The 27,903-nt window shown below is 42.0% G+C and overlaps 1 protein-coding gene across 1 annotated transcript; it reads left to right on the top strand.

The window, feature by feature from the left end:
• Window positions 1–27,649, top strand: LOC133536098 (vitamin K-dependent gamma-carboxylase-like). The gene is given in 16 exon segments (XM_061876300.1): window positions 1–194; window positions 264–422; window positions 8,160–8,325; window positions 8,390–8,468; window positions 8,530–8,636; window positions 8,702–8,750; window positions 8,752–8,785; window positions 8,788–8,865; window positions 13,527–13,807; window positions 13,893–14,024; window positions 15,282–15,433; window positions 17,226–17,395; window positions 21,208–21,338; window positions 21,411–21,558; window positions 21,626–21,830; window positions 26,451–27,649. Coding segments are annotated over 16 exon segments (2,169 nt in total). The 5' UTR covers window positions 1–79; the 3' UTR covers window positions 26,614–27,649.
• Window positions 27,650–27,903: the final 254 nt, after the last annotated feature.

Below are 27,903 nucleotides of genomic sequence, written 5' to 3'. Positions count from 1 at the left end.
TCTCCTGGGCAATGATGGCGAGCAAAAGACTGCAAAGAAAACTTCCACCGCTAAGAAACTACATCCACCTAAAAGTAAGATGGAGCAACTCTTCGGCTTCAAGAAGGAAGATGTGACGTCATGGCGCAGCCTGGTGACCCTCCTGAACCGCCCCATGGACCCTGCATCCCTGGGCATCTTTCGCTGCATGTTTGGTGAATGACTAGTAAAGCTACAAATAAACCTGCGCGATGAGGGAGATATCATCACGTGTGTCTGTGCAGGCTTGCTGATGGCCATCGACATCACACAGGAGCGGGGCCTGAGTCACGTGGACTACAAGTACCTGGACGGCGCCCCCGTGTGCCGCTTCCCGCTCTTCAACTTCCTCAAGCCGCTGCCCATGGACTGGATGTACATGGTCTATCTGGTGATGTTCATCGGTGGGGTGTTGGTTTTTTGTTGTTGTTGTTGTTGTTGTTTTCGCACCCGCGCCGCACTCCCATTCTTTGGCTATTGTTGTAGGGCAGTGATTTTCAACTTAAATGATCTCATTTCACCTATTTAGGTTAAAAATATTTTTTTACAAACCAGTAATTATAGTCTGCAAATGATGTGTTGGTTCTGTCCAGCGTTCTGCAGAGTAACCGTGTAATACTCTTCCATATCAGTAGGTGGCAGCCGGTAGCTAATTGCTTTGTAGATGTCGGAAACAGGGGCTTCACGGTGGCAGAGGGGTTAGTGCGTCTGCCTCACAATACGAAGGTCCTGCAGTCCTGGGATCAAATCCAGGCTCGGGATCTTTCTGTGTGGAGTTTGCATGTTCTCCCCGTGAATGCGTGGGTTCCCTCCGGGTACTCCGGCTTCCTCCCACTTCCAAAAACATGCACCTGGGGATAGGTTGATTGGCAACACTAAATTGGCCCTAGTGTGTGAATGTGAGTGTGAATGTTGTCTGTCTATCTGTGTTGGCCCTGCGATGAGGTGGCAACTTGTCCAGGGTGTACCCCGCCTTCCGCCCGATTGTAGCTGAGATAGGCGCCAGCGCCCCCCGCGACCCCGAAAGGGAATAAGCGGTAGAAAATGGATGGATGGATGTCGGAAACAGCAGGAGGCAGCGTGCAGATAAAACGGTGTCTAATGCTAAAACCAAAAATAAACAAAAGGTGAGTGCCCCTAAGAAAAGGCATTGAAGCTTAGGGAAGGCTATGCAGAACAAAACTAAAACTGAACTGGGTACAAAGTAAACAATAACAGATTGCTGGACGACCGCAAAGACTTACTGGGGAGAAAAGACGGCGTCCACAATGTACATCCGAACATGACAGGACAATCAACAATGTCCCCACAAAGAAGGATAAAAACAACTGAAATATTCTTGATTGCAAAGTAGATGCGGGAAATATCGCTCGAAGGAAGACATGAAACTGCTACAGGGAAATACCCCCCAAAAAAGAAAGAGCCACCAAAATAGGATCGCAAGACAAGAAGTAGAACACTACACAGGAAAACAGCAAAAAAGTCCAAATAAGTCAGGGCGTGATGTGACAGGTGGTGACAGTACACCTACTTTGAGACAAGAGCTATATCGATGCATGCTTGGTTATGCTTTAAAGTCATATCCAACAATTGCAACAACAACTTTTTACTGTCAACTGAGTTTTTTTATGTTTTCTGCTGGTGGTCTGCCTCTGGATTTTTTCAACACCAAAAAAATGTGCCTTGGCTCACAAAAGGTTGAAAAACACTGCCGGAGGGGATGTACTCTGTGGGGAAGCTGGACATGAAAGCACACATTCGCCCCTTTTAAGACCGTCTGCCTAAAACTGTTCGTACAAAACCCAAAAGCAGTGAAGTTGTCACATTGTGTAAATGGTAAATAAAAACAGAATACAATGATTTGCAAATCCTTTTCAATCTATATTGTAGAATATATGTAGAATATATTTATATTATTCATATATTATATATATAATATATGTTAGACATTATTTATTATTATTGTTGTCTATTGTGAGCGAACTGTGGTGCTGAATTTCCCCCAGGGATCAATAAAGTACTTTCTATTCTATTCTATTCTATTCTATTCTATTGAATAGACTGCAAAGACAAGATATATAACGTTCAAACTGGAAACCTTTGTTATTTTTTGCAAGTTTTAGCTCATTTAAAATTTAATGCCTGCAACATGTTTCAAAAAAGCTGGCACAAATGGCAAAAAAGACTGAGAAAGTTGAGGAATGCTCATCAAACACTTATTTGGAACATCTCACAGGTGAACAGGCTAATTGGGAACAGGTGGGTGCCATGGTTGGGTATAAAAGGAGCTTCCAATGAAATGCTCAGTCATACACAAACAAGGACGGGGCGAGGGTCACCACTTTGTCAACAAATGCGTGAGCAAATTGTCCCAACAGTTTAAGAACATAATTTCTCAACAATATATTGCAAGGAATTTAGGGATTTCATCATCTACGGTGGGTCCATAATATCATACAAAAATTCAGAGAATCTGGAGAAATCACTGCAATGCCAAAAAACAACATTGAATGCCTGTGACCTTCGATCCCTCGGGTGGTACTCCATCAGTGTGTAAAGGATATCATCACATGGGCTCAGAAACACTTCACAAAACCACTGTCAGTAACTACAATTTGTCGCTACATCTGTGAGTGCAAGTTAAAATCTCTATGATGCAAATCAAAAGACGTTTATCAACAACACCCAGAAATGCTGAGTCCGAGCTTATCTAAGATGGACTGATTTACTGAATGTTGTTAAAAGGAAAGGCCAGGTAACACAGTGGTAAAAATGCCCCTGTGCCAATTTATTTGCAGTGTGGGGCTGCAATTAAATTCTAAGTTAATGATTATTTGCAAAAAAAAAATACGTTTCTCAGTTCGAATATAAAATATCTTGTCTTCGCAGTCTACCCAATTGAATATAAGTTGAAAAGGATTTGCAAATTTATGTATTCTGTTTTTATTTACAAATTACACAACATGACAACTTTACTGGTTTTGTAAAATGACAGAAATATTTTTTTTCCTAAATTGCATGTTCTCCCCGTGAATGCGTGGGTTCCCTCCGGGTACTCCGGCTTCCTCCCACTTCCAAAAACCTGCACCTGGGGATAGGTTGATTGGCAACACTAAATTGGCCCTAGTGTGTGAATGTGAGTGTGAATGTTGTCTGTCTATCTGTGTTGGCCCTGCGACGAGGTGGCGACTTGTCCAGGGTGTACCCCGCCTTCCGCCCGATTGTAGCTGAGATAGGCGCCAGCGCCCCCCGTGACCCCGAAAGGGAAAAAGCGGTAGAAAATGGATGGATGGATGGATGGATGGACATGTTAATGTTTAAAAATCCATAATCGTTTCCTTTAATACCGGGGTGTCATTGAGGGCCACATCACAGCCCTCAGAGGGCCAATTGGAACAGCGAGTATTATTTGAATTTGCCTATGCATTTTATTACATATTTTTTTACGTGTACTGTAAAACAAACCAAAAAAAAAGGCAACTCAGTCACCAAAATGTAAGTGTACAATATACAGTGGTTGTTTTTTTTTTTTTTTACAACATAATGGGAAAGCAGTACCCCAGTTTTTTTATTCTAAAAACTGAGCTCAGCTTTTTACCGTAAAAAAAAAAAAATGTGGCACCGTTTTTTAATTTACAGTAATAAATCGTGAAAACAACTATCGTAGATTTTATATGTACAGCAAACTAGCATCTCAGTCAACAGAATTTTACCGTACAGTGGTAGAGTTTTTACATTTACAGGCCCTGCAATGAGGTGGTGACTTGTCCAGGGGCAGGGGTGGGGAACCTTTTTGGCTGAGAGAGCCATGAAAGCCAAATATTTCAAAATGTATTTCTGTGAGAGCCATATAATCTTTTTTAAACACTGAATACAACTAAATGCGTGCATTTTTAAGACCAACATTTTTACAGTATAATAAGTCTCTTATTCTTTTTAAAAATGGTAAATGGTTGTACTTGTATAGCGCTTTTCTACCCCTTTTTAAGGAGCCCAAAGCGCTTTGACACTACTTCCACATTCACCCATTCACACACACATTCACACACTGATGGCGGGAGCTGCCATGCAAGGCGCTAACCACCACCCATCAGGAGCAGGGGTGAAATGTCTTGCTCAAGGACACAACGGATGTGACTAAGATGGTAGACGGTGGGGATTGAACCAGTAACCCTCAGATTGCTGGCACAGCCACTGTCCCAACTTTGCCACGCAGTCCCCAAGAAAGCTAACCAATAATAAATATGATACTTCTTACAATTAAAGCGACTTCTTGAACAGGTGCGATAGAAAATGGATGGTCGGACAAAAATGCACGAGAATTTTTTATAATTTGAACGTTATTTTTAACACTGTGATTACAGGCGGAATTATTAATTACTTATCGTGTTAAGCAATGTCAGCTAAGATTAATCTGAGAGCCAGACTCAGTCATCAAAAGAGCCACATCTGGCTCTAAAGCCATAGGTTCCCTACCCCTGATCTAGGGTGTACCCCCGCCTTCCGCCCGAATGCAGCTGAGATAGGCTCCAGCACCCCCCGTGACCCCAAAAGGGACAAGCGGTAGAAAATGGATGAATGCTGTTAAAAACTCTGTAAATTGTACAGAAAAATCTATTATTTTTGCATTGCACATTTTAATTTGACTATGAAATCGTAAGTCCAGCAGATATTTCGGTATTTATTTCCATTTTGACACATTTTTGAGGGAACATTATGACAATATATCTGTTGCAATATTGGATAACATTAAAATTTCCAATGTATGCAATTTAATGCTGTACATATATATTTTTTCTGTCAAAATGGGAAGAACGAATACATGTAAGAAAAGATAAGGTACTTTATTGGCACATATTATTTCCAGGCACACATTAAATAATGCGGCGGGCTATTCGTGGCCCCCGGGCCTTGAGTTTGACACCTGTGCTTTAATGCGTCGTTAAAGTTGTCTATATCAGGTTTATTTTTGTCGAGCTGCTTCTTCTAAACTTCCTTTCGAACTGCCTGAATAAGTGACTATTCTGCATGGTTACTCACATAAATGTGTGAAAGCGCCCACACACACACACACGACGAGGGTGGGTCAAACCATATATCATGAAACACAAGGAGTGTGTGCACCTTTAACCCTTGTGGAATGTTCATATTGTTGTTACTCAGCCAGCGTTTGTGGGTCTGATGGACCTGTTGCATTTTGTGGCTTTTAATGCTTCACAATCAACCACTTTTATGTTAAAATACTGAACAGGTGTTTATTGGGATATGGTAAATATCTGGCTTCACGGTGGCAGAGGGGTTAGTGCGTCTGCCTCACAATACAAAGGTCCTGCAGTCCTGGGTTCAAATCCAGGCTCGGGTTCTTTCTGTGTGGAGTTTGCATGTTCTCCCCGTGATTGCGTGGGTTCCCTCCGGGTACTCCGGCTTCCTCCCACTTCCAAAGACATGCACCTGGGGATAGGTTGATTGGCAACACTAAATGGGCCCTAGTGTGTGAATGTTGTCTGTCTATCTGTGTTGGCCCTGCGATGAGGTGGCGACTTGTCCAGGGTGTACCCCGCCTTCCGCCCGATTGTAGCTGAGATAGGCGCCAGCGCCCCCCGCGACCCCGAAAGGGAATAAGCGGTAGAAAATGGATGGATGGACATAAAAGTGTTTGATTGTGAGGCATTAAAAGCCACAAAATGCAACGGGTCCATCAGACCCACAAACGCTGGCTGAGTGACAACAATATGAACGTTGCATGGACATTTTCCCTGCCAGTTTCTGCACCTGCGGTTCCCACTCAATATTAACTATGAAGAATAAAACACTGATTATTGACAACATATGAACACCACACCCCTTCTTGATCGACATCTTTTACAATCAAGCAAAACGCAACAAAAATGCAACAAACAGCAAAATATGAACGCGAAGGGTAAAAAAAAAACACCTACAATTTGATACATCTTATATATCACTAAACTTGAAAACTTTGTTGTAAAAATCTCCTTCCACGGCTGTCCCTGACACCCACATTTCAGGTTGGTCGCTCTGGAAACACTCTGTGGAAACGCTCCCCACCCACACTGCTTGGTGCCTCATCTGAGCTGCTGTGACTTATATTATGGACGGTGTGGCGCAGTGGAAGAGTGGTTGTGCACAACCCGAGCGTCCCTGGTTCAATTCCCACCTATTACCAACCTCGTCACGTCCGTTGTGTCCTGAGCAAGACAGTTCACCCTTGCTCCTGATGGGTCATAGTTAGGGCCTTGCATGGCAGCTCCCTCCATCAGTGTGTGAATGTGTGTGTGAATGGGTAAATGTGGAAGTAGTGTCAAAGCGCTTTGAGTACCTTGAAGGTAGAAAAGCGCTATACAAGTACAACCCATTTATCATTTATTTATTAAAATAATAACTAGTTTTTAATGCAAAAGCACAGATTCCAACCATTGAAATACTTTGTATAGTTCAAGACTTACATTCATTTGAAAACATCACCTGCAAATCATAATGGCTGCGACAGTTTGCATCTTAAAGATATAAAAAAATTTTTGGGGAATAACCGGCGGGCCAGATTGAAAAGCTTATCGGGCCGCATGTGGCCTCGGGCCTTAATTTGTCCAGGTCTGTTTTACTGTAATGTGTTAATAATTACACACATAAGCCCCTCCAGAGCAGGGGTCAGCAACCTTTTTGAAACCAAGACCTACTTCTTGGGTACTGATTAATGCGAAGGGCTACCAGTTTGATACACACTTAAATAAATTGCCGGAAATAGCCAATTTGCTCAATTTACTTTTAATATGTATATATATATATAAATGGGTATTTCTGTCTGTCATTCCGTCGTATATTTTTTTTCCTTTTACGAAAGTTTTTTTGTAGAGAATAAATGATGAAAAAAAAAACACTCAATTGAACGGTTTCACAGAGGAGAAAACAGGAAAAATATGAAAATTCAATTTTGAAACATAGTTTATCTTCAATTTCGACTCTTTAAAATTCAAAATTCAACCAAAAAAAGAAGAGGAAAAAGTAACTACTTCGAATCTTTTTGAAAATATTAAAAAAAAGAATTTATGGAACATTAGTAATTTTTCCTGATTAATAATAATTTTAGAATTTTGATGACATGTTTTAAATAGGTTAAAATCCAATCTGCATTTTGTTAGAATATATAACAAATTGGACCAAGCTATATTTCTAACAAAGACAAATCATTATTTCTTCCGGATTTTCCAGAACAAAAATTTTAAGAGATTTAAAAGACTTTGAAATAAGATTTAAATTTGATTCTAAAGATTTTCTAGATTTGCCAGAATAATTTTTTTGAATTTTATTCATAATAAGTTTGAAGAAATTTTTCACAAATATTTTTCGTTGAAAAAACAGAAGCTAAAATGAAAAATTAAATTGAAGTGTATTTATTATTCTTTACATTGAAAAAAAGAAATACTTGAACATTGATTTAAATTGTCAGGAAAGAAGAGGAAGGTATATAAAAGGTAAAAAGGTATATGAGTTTAAAAATCCTAAAATCATTTTTAAGGTTGTATTTTTTCACTAAAATTGTCTTTCTGAAAGTTATAAGAAGCAAAGTAAAAAAATAAATGAATTTATTTAAACAAGTGAAGACCAAATCTTTAAAATATTTTCTTGGATTTTCAAATTCTATTTGAGTTTTGTGTCTCTTAGAATTAAAAATGTCCAGCAAAGCGAGACCAGCTTGCTAGTAAATAAATACAATCTTAAAAATAGAGGCAGCTCACTGGTAAGTGCTGCTATTTGAGCTATTTTTAGAACAGGCCAGCGGGCGACTCATCTGGTCCTTATGGGCACCGCGTTGGTGACCCCTGCTCCAGAGCATAAGTCGCACCCCCGGCCAAACTATGAAAAAAACTGCGATTTATAATCTGGAAAATACGGTATATTGTTAGGGTTTTGATGCAGCTGTTTTGTGGGACCCCCCCTGAAAGACGCCTTAAAAATTACTTCTGAGGAAAAGATTATTATGTTATTATTCGGCTGTCATAAAACGTTTAAAAGTGGTCATAGAAGGTGAAAGAAGCGTGACCATTTCATGTGTGTGTGTGTGTGTGTGTGTGTGTGTGTGTGTGTGTGTGTGTGTGAGTGTGTGTGTGTGTGTGTGTGCGCAGGCTCATTGGGCATCATGCTGGGCTGCTTGTACCGCCTGTCCTGCCTGATGTTCGTGTCCACATACTGGTACGTCTTTTTCCTGGACAAGACGGCGTGGAATAACCACTCCTACCTCTACGGCCTCATCGGGTTTCAGCTCACGCTCATGGACGCCAACAGATACTGGTGAGTGGAGCGTACTCGCCCTCTCTCTTCTTCCCAAACACGAGCAAGCGTTTCTTCTCTTTAGGTCAGTGGACGGCTTGAGGAGAGCCGCCATAAGAAACGCACACGTGCCGCTGTGGAACTACACCTTGTTGAGGACGCAGGTTAGAACATCCTTCGTCTTGTTGTAGAGTTTTTTTCAGCTCATGAAAGTGTCTCTTGTAGGTATTTATAGTCTACTTCATCGCTGGAATTAAGAAGCTGGATGCTGATTGGATGGAGGGCTACTCCATGTCCTATTTGGCGCATCATTGGCTGTTCGATCCCTTCAGGTATCACTGAACAGCTCACAGGTGTCCCATAGAGTCCAGACTCATTTGAGGTTGTGGTGTTGCAGGATGATTCTTCCCGTGGAGTTAATCAGTCTGCTGGTGGTCCACGGCGGCGGGTCTAATTCTGGACCTGAGCGCCGGCTACCTGCTCTTTTTGACGCCACAAGACCTTACGCGGTTGTCTTCGTCACCTACTTCCACCTCATGAACTCTCAGCTCTTCAGCATCGGTGAGTTTGTCCTAGGGCTGGGCGATATGGCCTTTTATTAGTATCCCGATATTTTTGGGCCATGTCACAATACATGATATATATCACCATATTTTGCCTTAGCCTTGAATGAACACTTGATACATATAATCACAGCAGTATAATGATTCTATGTGTCTACACAAAAACATTCTTCTTCATACTGCATTAATATATGCTACTTTTAAACTTTCATGCAGAGAGGGAAATTCCAACTAAAAGAGTATTTATTAAACAGTTATTAAGCAGTGGCACAAACATTCATGTCATTTCCAAAACAGAAAGTGCAAGATTGTCAGAGACATTTTAAAACAAGCTTTTAGTGCACTTTTGTGCATGATGTCACTAAGATGACATATCAAAACAACACTAAATTATCAATCAATCAATCAATCAATCAATGTTTACTTATATAGCCCTAAATCACTAGTGTCTCAAAGGGCTGCACAAACCACTACGACATCCTCGGTAGGCCCACATAAGGGCAAGGAAAACTCACACCCAGTGGGACATCGGTGACAATAATGACTATGAGAACCTTGGAGAGGAGGAAAGCAATGGATGTCGAGCGGGTCTAACATGATACTGTGAAAGTTCAATCCACAATGGATCCAACACAGTCGCGAGAGTCCAGTCCAAAGCGGATCCAACACAGCAGCGAGAGTCCCGTTCACAGCGGAGCCAGCAGGAAACCATCCCAAGCGGAGGCGGATCAGCAGCGCAGAGATGTCCCCAGCCGATACACAGGCAAGCAGTACATGGCCACCGGATCGGACCGGACCCCCTCCACAAGGGAGAGTGGGACATAGAAGAAAAAGAAAAGAAACGGCACGATCAACTGGTCTAAAAAGGGAGTCTATTTAAAGGCTAGAGTATACAAATGAGTTTTAAGGTGAGACTTAAATGCTTCTACTGAGGTAGCATCTCGAACTGTTACCGGGAGGGCATTCCAGAGTACTGGAGCCCGAACGGAAAACGCTCTATAGCCCGCAGACTTTTTTTGGGCTTTGGGAATCACTAACAAGCCGGAGTCCTTTGAACGCAGATTTCTTGCCGGGACATATGGTACAATACAATCGGCAAGATAGGATGGAGCTAGACCGTGTAGTATTTTATACGTAAGTAGTAAAACCTTGATGTCACATCTTAAGTGCACAGGAAGCCAGTGCAGGTGAGCCAGTACAGGCGTAATGTGATCAAACTTTCTTGTTCTTGTCAAAAGTCTAGCAGCCGCATTTTGTACCAACTGTAATCTTTTAATGCTAGACATGGGGAGACCCGAAAATAATACGTTACAGTAGTCGAGGCGAGACGTAACAAACGCATCAAAAGCATCAAAATTAAAGTGCACTTTTTCTACAGAACGCCACTACTATAGTTTAAAAGAAATAAAGTGCACTTTTGTGCATGATGTCACACAAGATATTTCAAAAACTGTCAAATAAAAATGAGCTGCATAATTGGAAATCAAATAGCGTATGTCCTTCGCTATGTGGTAGGTTCCTGCGGACGTTATCTCCTTCTGTTGTTGATTTTTTTTTGATACGGTGTTGATCTGGAAATTGTTGCTTTGGCATTTTGTGAGTGTTGCACCGGACGGAGATGTTGACATGCGGAGTTTCAAGCACTCTCCATTCTCTAGCGCAGGGGTAGGGACCCTATTGCTCTCGAGCCTGATGTGGCTTTTTTGATGACTGCATCTTAGCTGACATTGCTTAACACGAGAAGTAATGAATAATTCCGCTAATCACAGATAAAAATAACGTTCAAAATACAAAACATTCTCATGCATTTTAATCCATCCATTCGTTTTCTACTGCATATGTTCAAAAAGTCACATTAAAGGGGAACATTATCACAATTTCAAAAGGGTTAAAAACAATAAAAATCAGTTCCCAGTGGCTAGTTGTATTCATTGAATTTTTTTTCAAAATTTTACCGGTCCCCTAATATCCTTAAAAAAAGCTTTAAAATGCTTGAATTTCGCTATTTGCGATGCCACTATCCATTTCCCAGTGACGTCACACAGTGCTGCCAATGTAAACAAACAATGGCAGATACCACAGCAAGATATAGCGACATTAGCTCGGATTCAAACTTGGATTTCAGCGTCTTAAGCGATTCAACAGATCACACATGTATTGAAACGGATGGTTGGAGTATGAAAGTATTGAAGAAAAAACTGAAGCTATTGAGCGAATAGCCATTGACGCTATTCATAGCCATAGCATGGCCGAATAGTTGCGTTAGCATCGCCGGTAAAATGTGCGGACCAAACGATCAGGACTTTCGCATCTCTTGCGACTGGAGCAACTTAAATCCTTCGATTGGTAAGTGTTTTTTTCGCATTAAATGTGGGTGGAAGGAAACGTAATATAGTTGCAAATGCATCTGCAGGTTATCCATACATCTCTGTGCCATGTCTGCTTTAGCACCGCCGGCAAATAGCATGTTAGCATCGATTAGCGTAGCATGTTAGCATCGATTACCTGGCAGTCAACATCAACAAAACTCACTTTTGTGAATTTGTTGACTTTTTAGTTGCAAATGCATCTGCAGGTTATCCATACATCTCTGTGCCATGTCTGCTTTAGCACCGCCGGTAAATAGCATGTTAGCATCGATTAGCGTAGCATGTTAGCATCGATTACCTGGCAGTCAACATCAACAAAACTCACTTTTGTGAATTTGTTGACTTTTTAGTTGCAAATGCATCTGCAGGTTATCCATACATCTCTGTGCCATGTCTGCTTTAGCACCGCCGGTAAATAGCATGTTAGCATCGATTAGCGTAGCATGTTAGCATCGATTAGCTGGCAGTCACGCCGCAACCAAATATGTCTGATTAGCACATAAGTCAACAACAAAACTCACCTTTGTGATTTCGTTGAATTTATCGTTGCAAATGCATCTGCAGGTTATCCATACATCTCTGTGCCATGTCTGTCATCGCCGGTCAAATGTGGAGACACTCTGGCACATGCAATGGGGGTCTGGCGGTAGACACTTTGGCATCTTCGGGCCAGTGGTGCAACTTGAATCCCTCCCTGTTAGTGTTGTTACACCCTCCGACAACACACCGACGAGGCATGATGTCTCCAAAGTTCCAAAAAATAGTCAAAAAAACGGAAAATAACAGAGCTGAGACCCGGTGTTTGTAATGTGTTGAAAATGAAAATGGCGGTTGTATTACCTCAGAGACGTCACGTTCTGACGTCATCGCAAAAAGAGCGATAAACAGAAAGGCGTTTAATTCGCCAAAATTCACCCATTTAGAGTTCGGAAATCGGTTAAAAAAATAGATGGTCTTTTTTCTGCACCATCAAGGTATATATTGACACTTACATAGGTCTGGTGATAATGTTCCCCTTTAATGGTAAGAAGTATTTTATTCCTAATTGGTTAGCTTCAGAATAACAATGTTATTAAAAAGAATAAGAGACTTATCATGATTTAAAAATGTTGGTCTTACCTAAAAATGCACGCATTTAGTTGTATTTGGTGTTGAAAAATATTATATGGCTCTCATGGAAATACATTTAAAAATATTTGAGTTTCATGGCCAAAAAGGTTCCTGACCCTTGCTCTCGCGGGTGACTTTTCGAATGATGCTACAAATTAGCGGTGCCGCTACTTTTTGTAGCAACGCTTTTGCCGCATAATTGTTCAACATATTCCTGCTTGAAGCCAAACCACCGCCAGACGATGGACTCCGTGCTGTTTTTCTTGGGAATTAATTCTTCCTTCATTTCTTACCAGATTCTCACCTTCTCTCTCTCGTATTACCACTCGCAACGCACCGTTAGCATCACAGCTAATGTCACCCATGTAGCTACAAGTCTGCTCGGGGACGGCGTGTGACGTTGCACGCGTGACAAATGTAAGAAGGTGCGCTTGTTTTATGTCACACAAAAGAGTGAGAAAGGCGTGTAGTGTAATGCCAGCAGCTACTGTATAAGCAACTGTGTGAAAGTTTATACTCTAATCCCACCTTAGAAGCATTTAAGTCTCACCTTAAAACTCATTTGTATACTCTAGCCTTTAAATAGACTCCCTTTTTAGACCAGTTGATCTGCCGTTTCTTTTCTTTTTCTTCTATGTCCCACTCTCCCTTGTGGAGGGGGTCCGGTCCGATCCGGTGGCCATGTACTGCTTGCCTGTGTATCGGCTGGGGACATCTCTGCGATGCTGATCCGCCTCCGCTTGGGATGGTTTCCTGCTGGCTCCGCTGTGAACGGGACTCTCGCTGCTGTGTTGGATCCGCTTTGGACTGGACTCTCGCGACTGTGTTGGATCCATTGTGGATTGAACTTTCACAGTATCATGTTAGACCCGCTCGACATCCATTGCTTTCCTCCTCTCTAAGGTTCTCATAGTCATCATTGTCACCGACGTCCCACTGGGTGTGAGTTTTCCTTGCCCTTATGTGGGCCTACCGAGGATGTCGTAGTGGTTTGTGCAGCCCTTTGAGACACTAGTGATTTAGGGCTATATAAGTATACATTGATTGATTGATTGATTATAGTCATTTTCTATATCGCACAAAGTCAAACCTGTGATATATCGAGTACATCGTCCAGTTCTAGTTTGTCCTCTGCTGTTTTTCATCGGTTCGCTCATACGGTGCCCCATCCTCCCATCAGGCATGTTCCCCTACGCCATGCTGGCCACCAGTCCGCTCTTCTTCTACGCCGACTGGCCCAGGCGGTTCTTTGCCCGCTTTCCGGCGTTCCTCCGGAGCGTCCTCCCGTACACGACGCCCGACCCCCAGCCCAGCTCTTCCTGCATTTACCAGGAGGCCGGCCGGCAGCAGGGTGTCGCCAAGTCTTCCAAGACGAGGTTCAAACACAAACTGGCGGCCTTCTTTGCTGTGGTCTACTTGCTTGAGCAGTTCTTCCTGCCGTACTCCCACTTCATCACTAAGGTGTGTCATATTTGGGCAGCTTTACTGTCGACAAAGCCTCATCCCCTTTGCTCAATTGTCTGATGGTCTGCTTTGGGTCTGCCAGGGTTACAACAACTGGACCAACGGCTTGTACGGCTACTCCTGGGACATGATGGTGCACTCACGCAGCCACCAGCACGTGAAGATCACCTACAAGGACGGCCAAACCGGGGACATTGGATACCTCAACCCGGGGGTGAGTTACACAGACACGTACAGTAGACCAGTGTTTTTCAACCTTTTTGGAGCCAAGGCACATTTTTTTCATTGAAAAAATCCGGAGGCACACCACCAGCAAAAATCCTGAAAAAACGAAACACAGTTGACAGTAAAAGTTCAATTGTTGGATATGAATTCGGGGCTTCACGGTGGCAGAGGGGTTAGTGCGTCTGCCTCACAATATGAAGGTCCTGCAGTCCTGGGTTCAAATCCAGGCTCGGGAGCTTTCTGTGTGGAGTTTGCATGTTCTACCCTCCGGGTACTCCGGCTTCCTCCCACTTCCAAAGACATGCACCTGGGGATAGGTTGATTGGCAACACTAAATTGGCCCTAGTGTGTGAATGTTGTCTGTCTATCTGTGTTGGCCCTGCGATGAGGTGGCGACTTGTCCAGGGTGTACCCCGCCTTCTGCCCGATTGTAGCTGAGATAGGCGCCAGCGCCCCCCGCGACCCCGAAAGGGAATAAGCGGTAGAAAATGGATGGATGGATGGATATGGATTCAAACCATAACCAAGCATGCGTCACTATAGCTCTTGTCTAATAAAAGGTGTACTGTCACCACCTGTCATATCACGCCGTGACATATTTGGAGTTTTTTGGTGTTTTCCTGTGTGTAGTGTTTTAGTTCTTGTTTTGCGCTTGGTATTTTCCTGTAGCAGTTTCATGTTTTCCTTTGAGCAAACAAGAATATTTAAGTTGTTTTTATCCTTTTTTGTGGAGATATTGTGGATTGTCATGTCATGTTCAGATGTACAATGTGGACGCTGTCTTTGCTCCACTGTAAGTCTTTGCTGTCGTCCAGCATTTTGTTTTGTTTACTTTGTAGCCAGTTCAGTTTTAGTTTCGTTCTGCATAGCCTTACCTAAGCTTCAATGCCTTTTTTTTAGGGGCACTCACCTTTTTTTTACTTTTTGTTTAAGCATTGGACACCTTTTTACCTGCACGGTGCCTCCCGCTGTTTCCTACATTTACAAAGCAATTAGCTGCCACCTACTGATATGGAGGAAGAGTATTACACGGTTACTCTGCCGAGCTCTAGAAAGAACACACACTCCATAACAGCACATCATTTGCAGACTATAATTATTGGTTTTCAAGGAATATTTTGAACCCAAATAGGTGAAATTAGATAATCTCCCACGGCACACCAGACAGTATCTCACGGCTACAGCACAGTGGTTGAAAAACACTGCAGTAGACGATGTGTGTCTCTACACTGTGGTTGTGCGATAGGTATTCACTCACAGTCGGCGCTGGAAGGACCACGGCGACATGCTGAAGCAGTACGCCACCTGCCTCAGCGACCTGCTGCCTCGCTACAACATCTCCGCCCCGGAAATCTACTTTGACATCTGGGTGTCCATCAATGAACGTTTCCAGCAAAGGTAGGGCAGCACGTTTTGTAGAAGTGTTCAACTAGGGTGGTACGGTATACCGGTACTTTGGGGGATGGCGTGGCGAAGTTGGGGGAGTGGCAGTGCCAGCAGTCCGAGGGGTTACTGGTTCAATACCCACTTTCTACCATCCTAGTCACGTCCGTTGTGTCCTTGAGCAAGACACTTCACCCATGCTCCTAATAGGTCCGGTTTAGCGCCTTGCAAGGCAGCTCCCGCAATCAGTGTGTGAATGTGTGTGTGAATGTGGAAATAGTGTAAAAGCGCTTTGAGTTCCTTAAAAAAAGGTAGAAAAGCGCTATACAAGCAGAGGTGGGTGGAGTAGCTGGAAATTGTACTCAAGTAAGAGTACTGTTACTTTAGAGATGTATTAATCAAGTAAAAGTAAGGACTAGTCACCCAAATATTTACTTGAGTAAAAGTAAAAAGTATGTTGTGAAAAAACTACTCAAGTACTAACTGATGAGTAACCTGTTCGTTTAATGATGACGGCAACTAGTAATGCACAAAAGCATAAAAATAGCAATAAACAAATTCAGAGCCACAAATATCTCTTAAGCAACTAAAACAATATTATATATTAAATAATGTATATTTAGTTTTACACTGAATTAAAAAAAAATTTGAAAATGAATTTTACCTTTGCAACCTCATTATACTATTGGCTAAGCTTTATATTCATAAATGTAAGTTTCTCAATACCCGACCTGTTTTTTGTGCCTTTAAAAAGATTTAGAACTCTACATTAAAACACTCTCTACCTCTAACAACCAAAACGCTGTGAAAACGATGATGCTGTGTTCCAAATTTAGTGAGTCTAGTCCATAGTGGATCTGACAGAATAGTGTGAGAGTCCAGTCCATAGTGGATCTACATAATAGTGAGAGTCCAGTCCATAGTGGATCTAACATAATAGTGAGAGTCCAGTCCATAGTGGATCTACATAATAGTGAGAGTCCAGTCCATAGTGGATCTAACATAATAGTGTGAGAGTCCAGTCCATAGTGGATCTAACATAATAGTGTGAGAGTCCAGTCCATAGTGGATCTAACATAATAGTGTGAGAGTCCAGTCCATAGTGGATCCAACATAATGGTGAGAGAGACCAGTCTATATTGGATCTAACATAATAGTGAGAGTCCAGTCCATAGTTGATCTAACATAATAGTGTGAGAGTCCAGTCCATAGTGGATCTAACATAATAGTGTGAGAGTCCAGTCCATAGTGGATCTAACACAATAGTGAGAGTCCAGTCCATTGTGGATCTAACATAATAGTGAGAGTCCAGTCCATTGTGGATCTAACATAATAGTGGGAGAGTCCAGTCCATAGTGGATCTAACATAGTAGTGAGAGTCTAGTCCATAGTGGATCTAACATAATAGTGAAAACTAAGGTTAAAGATGAAGTTATAACACTGAAACGCCCTCAGGAAGAGGTGCTTTAGAACAGTGGTCCCCAACCACCGGGCCGCGGAAGAATTTTTTATTCATTTTTATTAAAAAAAAAATATATTTTTTTTAAATTTTCTATTAAATCAACATAAAAAACACAATATACACTTACAAGTAGTGCACCAACCACAACAACGTCCCTTTTTCATGACAAAGGGAAAAAAAAAAGGACCGCCTTCCGCCTGAATGCAGCTGAGATAGGCTCCAGCACCCCCCGCAACCCCAAAAGGGACAAGCGGTAGTAAATGGATAGATGGACAGAAGTATCAAAATACATTTGGGAACCGGTACCACTACATGCAATTAACAATGACTTCGCTCTCTTCCAAGGATATTCGACCCCCGCGTGGACATCGTGAAGGCTGACTGGTCTCCGTTCCGACCGAACCCGTGGCTGATGCCCCTGCTGGTGGATCTCTCGCCCTGGAGGACAAAGTTCCAGGAGATCGAGAGCTCTTTGGACAACCAGACAGAGATTGTCTTTATCGCAGATTTTCCAGGTGACTTTAATGTGACTTATTTATGACCTCACACACGGTGCACCCGGAAAGTATTCACAGCGTCTCACGTTTTCCACATTTTATGTTACAGCCTTAGTCCGAAATGGTGTTTACATGCACTAACAACTCATTATTTAATTAGCGTGATTTAGCTTTTTAGAGATGGAATTAACATATCTAGACAATTGAATCATAAACAGTTGCGTTAATGTTCCATCAAGTGCTCGAACCAGCGTCAGCATTCGGCCTAGTGGGGTGCTAAAAGCTACAGGCCGTTGTTTTGATAAAAGTTTTTTACACAAAGTGCTGACAGATTTAATATAAAGCAGCCAGAATTTGAGTTTTAATATCATATAGCTTGTCAAGTGGATGCAGGCGAGCTACTTTTCAATTGACCAACTCGAGGGGATCTACCTCATTTATATATATCATTTATATTTATTTATTTATGAAAGAGACATTTTTGTAAACAAGTTAAATGTGTTTAATGATAATACAAGCATGTGTAACACATATAGATGTCTTTCTTTCACAAAGACAAGAATATAAGTTGGTGTATTACCTGATTCTGATGACTTGCATTGATTGGAATCAGACAGTAATGATGATAACGCCCACATTTTCAAATGGAGGAGAAAAAAAGTTGTCCTTTCTGTACAATACCACATGAAAGTGGTTGGTTTTTGGCATCTAATTCATCCAGCTTCCATACACTTACAAGAAAAAACATTGGCGGCAAATTCCGTAGCTTGCTTGATTGACATTCACGGCACCCGAGGGTCTTGTGAGATGACGCTGGCTGCTGCCAGTTCATTATTATGAAAAAATGACAGAGAGGAAGGCGAGAAACACTTTTTATTTCAACAGACTTTCGCGCCGTCCCTTCCGTCAAAACTCTAAAGGCCGACTGCACATTTCCTATCTTCACAATAAAAGCCCTGCTTCATGCTGCCTGCGCTAACAAAATAAGAGTCTCGGAAAGCTTTCTGAGGGATCGCTTGTGCACGCCAGTTTTCCGAGACTCTGTATTTAGTTAGCGCAGGCAGCATGAAGCAGGGCTTTTATTGTGAAGATAGGAAATGTGCAGTCGGCCTTTAGAGTTTTGACGGAAGGTACGGCACGAGAGTCTGTTGAAATAAAAAGTGTTTCTCGCCTTCCTCTCGGTCATATTTTCATAATAATGATCTTGCAGCAGCCAGCGTCATCTCACAAGACCCTCCGGTACCGTGAATGTCATTTAAGTGACGTCTTGGTGAAGATTGATGATCACTCATTTTTAGGTCTATTTTTTTTAAAAGCCTGGCTGGAGATCGACTGACACACCCCCCGCGGTCCACTGGTAGCTCGCGATCGACGTAATGGGCACCCCTGATCTAGTGGATAGAGTGTCCGCCCTGAGTGTTAATAGGTTGTCATACCAAAGACTATAAAAATGGGACCCATTACCTCTCAGCATCAAGGGTTGGAATTGTGGGTTAGCTGGATTTTATTCAGATCTTGTTTAGATGCATTAGACCAGATTGCTGGGCAGTAGTCAATATGTGACAATACAAGGGATTGTATAACTTGCTTCGTAGTTGTGTTAGTTAAAAAATAGGCACTTCTTCTTATGATTGAAATGTTTCTGCTCATTTTTGTTAACTATGTTTTTAATGGGGCTTCACGGTGGCAGAGGGGTTAGTGCGTCTGCCTCACAATACGAAGTTCCTGCAGTCCTGGGTTCAAATCCAGGCTCGGGATCTTTCTGTGTGTAGTTTGCATGTTCTCCCCGTGAATGCGTGGGTTCCCTCCGGGTACTCCGGCTTCCTCCCACTTCCAAAGACATGCACCTGGGGATAGGTTGATTGGCAACACTAAATTGGCCCTAGTGTGTGAATGTGAGTGTGAATGTTGTCTGTCTATCTGTGTTGGCCCTGCGATGAGGTGGCGACTTGTCCAGGGTGTACCCCGCCTTCCGCCCGATTGTAGCTGAGATAGGCGCCAGCGCCCCCCGCAACCCCAAAAGGGAATAAGCGGTAGAAAATGGATGGATGGATGGATGTTTTTAATGTGAGTGGCCCAAGATAGTCTTTAATTTATTGTAACTCCCAGCAACCTGGCCTCTTTAACTTGTTCAATATGAACTCTGTTCAGAGAAACATTCAGACACATCATGTGTTGCTTTCATTATAACACTTATATAAGACTTTTAAAGCCATTTTGATAGTAGGCTAATATAGACACTTACATCATGTGTTGCCTTCATTATAACACTTATATAAGACTTTTAAAGCCATTTTGATAGTAGGCTAATATAGACACTTACATCATGTGTTGCCTTCATTATAACACTTATATAAGACTTTTAAAGCCATTTTGATAGTAGGCTAATATAGACACTTACATCATGTGTTGCCTTCATTATAACACTTATATAAGACTTTTAAAGCCATTTTGATAGTAGGCTAATATAGACACTTACATCATGTGTTGCCTTCATTATAACACTTATATAAGACTTATAAAGCCATTTTGATAGTAGGCTAATATAAACACATCATGTGTTGCCTTCATTATAACACTTAAATAAGACTTTTAAAGCCATTTTGATAGTAGGCTAATATAGACACTTACATCATGTGTTGCCTTCATTATAACACTTATATAAGACTTTTAAAGCCATTTTGATAGTAGGCTAATATAGACACTTACATCATGTGTTGCCTTCATTATAACACTTATATAAGACTTTTAAAGCCATTTTGATAGTAGGCTAATATAGACACTTACATCATGTGTTGCCTTCATTATAACACTTATATAAGACTTTTAAAGTCATTTTGATAGTAGGCTAATATAGACACTTGCATCATGTGTTGCCTTCATTATAACACTTATATAAGGCTTTTAAAGTCATTTTGATAGTAGGCTAATACAGACGCTTACATCATGTATTGCCTTCATTATAACACTTATATAAGACTTTTAAAGCCATTTTGATAGTAGGCTAATATAGACACTTACATCATGTGTTGCCTTCATTACAACACTTATATAAGACTTTTAAAGCCATTTTGATAGTAGGCTAATATAGACACTTACATCATGTGTTGCCTTCATTATAACACTTATATAAGACTTTTAAAGCCATTTTGATAGTAGGCTAATATAGACACTTACATCATGTGTTGCCTTCATTATAACACTTATATAAGACTTTTAAAGCCATTTTGATAGTAGGCTAATATAGACACTTACATCATGTGTTGCCTTCATTATAACACTTATATAAGACTTTTAAAGTCATTTTGATAGTAGGCTAATACAGACGCTTACATCATGTATTGCCTTCATTATAACACTTATATAAGACTTTTAAAGTCATTTTGATAGTAGGCTAAAATAGACACTTACATCATGTGTTGCCTTCATTATAACACTTATATAAGACTTTTAAAGTCATTTTGATAGTAGGATAATATAGACACTTACATCATGTGTTGCCTTCATTATAACACTTATATAAGACTTTTAAAGCCAATTTGATAGTAGGCTAATATAGACACTTACATCATGTGTTGCCTTCATTATAACACTTATATAAGGCTTAATTTTTTGTGGCTCCAGACAGATTTTTTTGTTGTGTTTTTGGTCCAATATGGCTCTTTCAACATTTTGGGTTGCTGATCCCTGGTCTAGTGTGTGCAGTTTTTTTTCCAATCTGTATCCCGCCTGCAGAGGGCGCTCATCTGACACACACATTGAGCGCTGACCATGAATAGGAATCTCCCCCCCCCCAGGTGTGTACTTACTTGCGCCACGTGTCCTTGCAGGCCTCCACTTAGAGAACTTTGTGAGCGAAGACCTGGGCAACACCAGCATCCACCTGCTGCAGGGCGGCGTGAAGGTGGAGGTGGTGGAGGAGAAGAAGAACTACACCTTGCAAGCCGGGGAGAAGATGACGGTGACAGTGTTTTACTCGCCTGTCGCTACCTTGGCAAGAGTGGAGCGTTGAACCCCTTCCTGATACGTGCAGGTTCCCGCCGGAGCTTACCATAGAGTGTACACGGTGTCCCAGGGGCCATCTTGCTACATGTACATCTACGTCAACACCACGGAGGCGGCGCTGCAGCAGAACTTCACCAAGCTGTTGGACCTCCAGGAGCGCATTCGGAACGGGACAGGTGACGTATAGGAAAGCTATTATACAAGACAAAGAAAACACTAACCAATCAAGTCTAACTCCCACAGAGACGGAGCCTCTCCCACCCGAGCTGCAGCCTCTCCTGTGGGCGGACAGCGAGGACGGCACCGAGGTGGACGCCACTGACCCCGTGGTGAAGCTCTTCCTGAAGAGGCAGCGGCGCCTGAAGGAGGTGAAGAGGCGGCGGGAGGCCGGCGTGCTGGAGCGTCTGCGGCGCTTTGCTGTGAAGAAGTACTACAGCATACGGCGAGGGTGAGTACAGCGAGGACTTACCGTATTTTCCGGACCGTAGGGCGCAGTGCCGATGAACGGGTCTAGTCAGGTCTTTTTTCATACTAAAGGTGCATTGGATTATAGGGTGCAAAAAGGAGTCATATTATTATAATTTAGGGTTTATAATATAGGGCACAAAAAGGAGTGTAAAGTGAATTATATTTATATAGCGCTTTTTCTTTAGTGACTCAAAGCGCTTTACATAGTGAAACCCAATATCTAAGTTACATTCAAACCAGTGTGGGTGGCACTGGGAGCAGGTGGGTAAAGTGTCTTGCCCAAGGACACAACGGCAGTGACTAGGATGGCAGAAGCGGGAACCGAACCTGCAACCCCTCAAGTTGCTGGCACGGCCACTCTACCAACCGAGCTAAACCGCCCCATATTATTATCATTTTTGTAAATGTTAGACTTCATAGTGGTCTACATCAGTGTTTTTCAACCACTGTGCCGCGTGAGATTATCTAAATTCACCTATTTTGGTTAAAAGTATTTTTTGCAAAGCAGTAATTATAGTCTGCAAATGATGTGTTGGTTCTGTCCAGAGCTCGGCAGAGTAACCGTGTAATACTCTTCCATATCAGTAGGTGGCAGCCGGTAGCTAATTGCTTTGTCGATGTTGCGAACAGTAGGAGGAAGTTAAAAAGCTGTCTAATGCTTGAACCAAAAATAAACAAAAGGTGACTGCCCCTAAGAAAAGGCATTGAAGCTTAGGGAAGACTATGCAGAACAAAACTAAAAACTGATGGCTACAAGGTAAAAAAAAACCCAGAATGCTGGACGACAGCAAAGACTTACTGTGGAGCGAAGACAATGTACATCCGAACATGACATGACAATCAAAAATGTCCCCACAATGAAGGATAAAAACAACTGAAATGTTCTTGATTGCTAAAACAAAGTAGATGCGGAAAATATCACTTAAAGGGGAACATTATCACAATTTCAAAAGGGTTAAAAACAAAAATCAGTTCCCAGTGGCTTGTTGTATTTTTTGAAGTTTTTTTCAAAATTTTACCGGTCTCGGAATATCCCTAAATAAAGCTTTAAAGTGCCTTATTTTCGGCTCTCTGCGAAGACACTGACCATTTCCCTGTGACGTCACACAGTGCTGCCAATGTAATACCACAGCAAGATCTAGTGACATTAGCTCGGATTCAAACTCGGATTTCAGCGACTTAAGCGATTCAACAGATTACGCATGTATTGAAACAGATGGTGGGAGTATGAAAATATTGAAGAAGAAACTGAAGCTATTGAGCGAATAGCTATTGACGCTATTCATAGTCATAGCATCGCCGGTAAAATGTGCGGACCAAACGATCAGGACTTTCACATCTTTTGACACTGGAGCAACTTAAATCCGTCGATTGGTAAGTGTTTGTTTCGCATTAAATGTGGGTGGAAGGAAACGTAATATAGTTGCAAATGCATCTGCAGGTTATCCATACATCTCTGTGCCATGTCTGCCTCAGCACCGCCGGTAAATAGCATGTTAGCATCGATTAGCGTAGCATGTTCGTATCAATTAGCTGGCAGTCAACATCAACAAAACTCACCTTTGTGATTTTGTTGACTTAATGGTTGCAAATGCATCTGCAGGTTATCCATACATCTCTGTGTCATGTCTGTCTTAGCATCGCCGGTCAAATGTGGAGACACTTTGGTACATTTAATGGGGGTCTGGCGGCAGATTTCTTGCCAGTGGTGCAACTTGAATCCCTCCCTGTTAGTGTTGTTACACCCTCCGACAACACACCGACGAGGCATGATGTCTCCAAGGTTCCAAAGAATAGTCGAAAAAACGGAAAATAACGGAGCTGAGACCCGGTGTTTGTAATGTGTTGAAAATGAAAATGGCGGCTGTGTTACCTCGGCGACGTCACATTCTGACGTCATCGCCTCCAGAGCGATAAACAGAAAGGCGTTTAATTCGCCAAAATTCACCCATTTAGAGTTCGGAAATCGGTTGACAAAATAGATGATCTTTTTTCTGCAACATCAAGGTATATATTGACGCTTACATAGGTCTGGTGATAATGTTCCCCTTTAAAGGAAGACATGAAACTGCTACAGGAAAATACCAAAAAAATAAGAGAAAAAGCCACCAAAATAGGAGCGCAGGAAAATAACTAAAACACTACACACAGGAAAACAGCAAAAAAAGGTGTCATTTGACAGGTGGTGACAGTACACCTACTTTGAGACAAGAGCTATATTAAAAGCCTACTGAAATGAGATGTTCTTATTTAAACGGGGATAGCAGGTCCATTCTATGTGTCATACTTGATCATTTCGTGATATTGCCATATTTTTGCTGAAAGGATTTAGTAGAGAACATCGACGATAAAGTTCACAACTTTTGGTCGCTAATAAAAAAGCCTTGCCTGTACCGGAAGTAGCAGACGATGTGCGTGTGACTTCACCGGTGTGAGGGCTCCTCACATCCTCACATTGTTTACAATCATAGACACTAGCAGCGCGAGCGATTCGGACCGAAAAAGCGACAATTTCGCTATTAATTGGAGCGAGGATGAACGATTCGTGGATGAGGAAAGTGAGAGTGAAAAACTAGAAGAAAAAAAAAAAGACGAGGGCAGTGGGAGCGATTCAGATGTTATTAAACACTAGGATAATTATGGAAAATCCCTTATCTGCTTATTGTGTTACTAGTGTTTTAGTGAGATTATATAGTCATACCTGAAAGTCGAAGGGGTGTGGTGACTGCCAGTGTCTCTGAGGGAAGCCACGGTGGAGCCAAGAAAGTCGCAGCTGCCTCTTTGACAGCTGCAGGAGGAACGACACAAGCTCCGCTCATTTTTACGGCAAGAGCCGACTTATTAGCACAATTTTCTCACCGAAAGCTGCCGGTTGACATGTGGTAGGGAACCATGTTCGCTTGACCGCTCTGTTCCGTATTAAAGCTTCACAACAAACGAAGAAACACCGGCTGTGTTTGTGTTGCTACAGCCGGCTGCAATCCACCAACATCTTTCTTCTTTGTAGTCTCCATTATTAATTGAACAAAGTGCAAAAGATTCAGCAACACAGATGACCAGAATACTGTGTAACTATGCGATAAAAGAGTACTTTTAGCCGTGATCGATGCTGGAAGAACATATCCGCTACCACCGGTGACGTCACGGCCACGCGTCTTCATTCCGCGACGTTTTCAACAGACACTTTGCGAGAAATTTAAAATTGCAATTTAGTAAACTAAAGCGGCCGTATTGGCATGTGTTGCAATGTTAATATTTCATCATTGTAGGGACGGCGTGGCGCAGTGGGAGAGTGGCCGTGCGCAACCCGAGGGTCACTGGTTCAAATCCCAACTAGAACCAACCTCGTCACGTCCGTTGTGTCCTGAGCAAGACACTTCACCCTTGCTCCTGATGGTTGCTGGTTAGCGCCTTGCATGGCAGCTCCCTCCATCAGTGTGTGAATGTGTATGTGAATGGGTAAATGTGGAAGTAGTGTCAAAGCGCTTTGAGTACCTTGAAGGTAGGAAAGCGCTATACAAGTACAACTTATTTATTATTATATTATATCATTGATATATAAACTATCAGACTGTGTGGTCGCTAGTAGTGGCTTTCAGTAGGCCTTTAAATCGCTACAGGATGCGCCGTTTTGTGGGCGGTCTTATTTACGTGGCTCACCCTCGACTGAGTCTTCTCCCCGTCATCTTTGTTGTAGCCGTGTAGCGTGCAAGGACGGGGGTCGAAGAAGTGTCAAACGATAGAGCTAACTAATTTAATAACATTTAGACTTTACTTCAATCAATAACGGAGCAGCATCTCCTCATCCGGAAACAACAACACCCGTAATGTGTCCCGTGAAAAACTGTCTGACCAGAACTCTCTGATTACTAAAGTTCCTTGGGTGAATATTGTGAACTCACTACACCGGTATGTTTTAGTGCTTTCATGGCAGATATAAGTAAGAACTTTATATTAGAAATGGCAAAAGCGGAGGATGAACGTCCCATAACAAGAAGATAGAGAAAAAGAAGAAGCTTATCGACTTCGGTGTCAGCATGGACTATAAAGGCGGATGTGCGCGCATTTTCAGGGCTTATGCAGATCCCAAATAGAGATCAGCAGGTACCAGAAGGTAAGAAAAGATTCTTTTGCATGATATTATGAAAAAAAATGCCAGGTAATGTCTTGCCTTACACACACACCATAATAATACTTGTATGTTGAAGCACAGTACAATCCATCGAGCGGTGTGGCTTCATAGCTTACCAAAGTCGCACTAAAATATTTTGATGGATTTTTAATTGCCGTGTGTAATGTTGTATATTTTCAATGGAACATAAAATGTTGGTGTTGTTTACTTGAGTCATATTGCAATCTACACGTATCTCTTATGTGTGACTGCCATCTACTGGTCAGACTTATTACACCATGTACAAAATAAAATTGCTTCGAGGTCAGTAAGTACAACCAGAATGATTCCGTAAATTAAGCACACCAGGTTATAAGCGCACCGTCGAGTTTTGAGAACACGAAAGGGTTTTAAGTGCGCCTTGTAGTCCGAAAAATACGGTAACTGTGGGCAGCATCAACTTGTCTGAGCGTCCTCTTCGTGGTTCAGATTCTTGATGACGGCCATCGCCGTGAGAAACCTGGCAGTGGGTTTGCCGCCGCTGGATCAGCTGACGCAGGAAGTGGCGTTCGCCAACATGAAAGAACCGGAAACGGAAGAAGGACGGGGGGCGGAGCAGCTCAAAGATGAAGTCGGTCACGGAGAACTCTAGGGAGACGTCCCCGCTCACGTTGCCTGGACTGGACTGTTGCAGTACGGAGGAAATTTACATGGCCCCGTTCCAAGGAATCATTTTTCAATGCGGTCTGCTGAAAATGACGGAAAGCGCCACTCGACAGAGCAAATGATGCTGTGGTCAAATTAATAAGATATTCAACACTCTACTATCTGTGGGTTAAACTAGATAGTGCAACCCCCCAATTTGTCACGTTTCACGTGTCAGGTAAACCGTGAGGAGCGGGGCCATATGAATCCCCTCCTTACTGCGCTACGACAGGAGGGGACACATGTTACTAAAATGTTTGCCATTTCAGATTATTTCCAAATACAAAGGCAGTATTTTGCTAACTAAGCTAATGTGACAACTAGCAGGAATTTTTGCATATTTTTACTTTGACTGAAAAGTTACACATTCAATCCTTAGTGATTCTGTCAGTGCCTTTTTATTGTTTGGAAATGGTTACGTTGAATAAGCAGTTTGGAAATTGGGTACAATTTTTCCTCAAAGATTCTCCTCGAATTGTAATATTAAAAAAAAAAATTGATATTTTTCACAATCAACAAATAATCCTTAACATAGTATTAAAACATGTGTCAGAATAATTGTATCTAAGTTATCACAAAACTTTGTGTTTCAATGAGTTCCCGGCGAACAGACAAAAGCCGTCTTTGATCTTACCCATCAAAAGGCTTGTAAAACTCCACTGTGTATGATGGGGAGCGACATGAAGGTGTGGGTTTCTTTGATGTATTGTAATCCACAGGAAGATTTGGTCTTGACCCGAGATCTACAAAGCGGAGAGGAGGCAAGGCCTGACCCCCCTCCAGGCACCTTTCCTTTGAACTGTTTTGTGACCGAGGGCAACGGCTGTTTATGACCCTCAGTCCCTTTTAAAAAAACAGCTGTTGCCATGAAATCAGGGAAAGTCCAAATAAAAGAGGAGACGTACAATCTTTTGTCAGAGCGTGGACGACACTGTACAGGGGTACAGTGTCTCCGCTTTTCTCCTCAAATGAGCTCAAATTAATTCTGGCTCTGTTTAATTCCTTGCTTCTTGTCTTGTTTAATCCGTGTTTTTAACCTGACAATACGTCATGTCTTTTCTTTTCAAATGATATTTTTTAATGGATGAAATGGGTCGAAATGAAGTTTCTTTGCGTTCTCAAATACAAACCCCGTTGGGTTGGGAAATTGTGTTGGATGTAAATATAAACGGAATACAATGATTTGCAAATAATTTTTTAACCCATATTCAGTTGAATATGCGACAAAAACAACATA

Source organism: Nerophis ophidion, linkage group LG17 (genome assembly GCF_033978795.1).
Source record: "Nerophis ophidion isolate RoL-2023_Sa linkage group LG17, RoL_Noph_v1.0, whole genome shotgun sequence".
NCBI classification, from domain to species: domain Eukaryota; kingdom Metazoa; phylum Chordata; class Actinopteri; order Syngnathiformes; family Syngnathidae; genus Nerophis; species Nerophis ophidion.
Note: the sequence above shows the minus strand (reverse complement) of the source record. Positions and strands in the feature narration are given on the sequence as shown.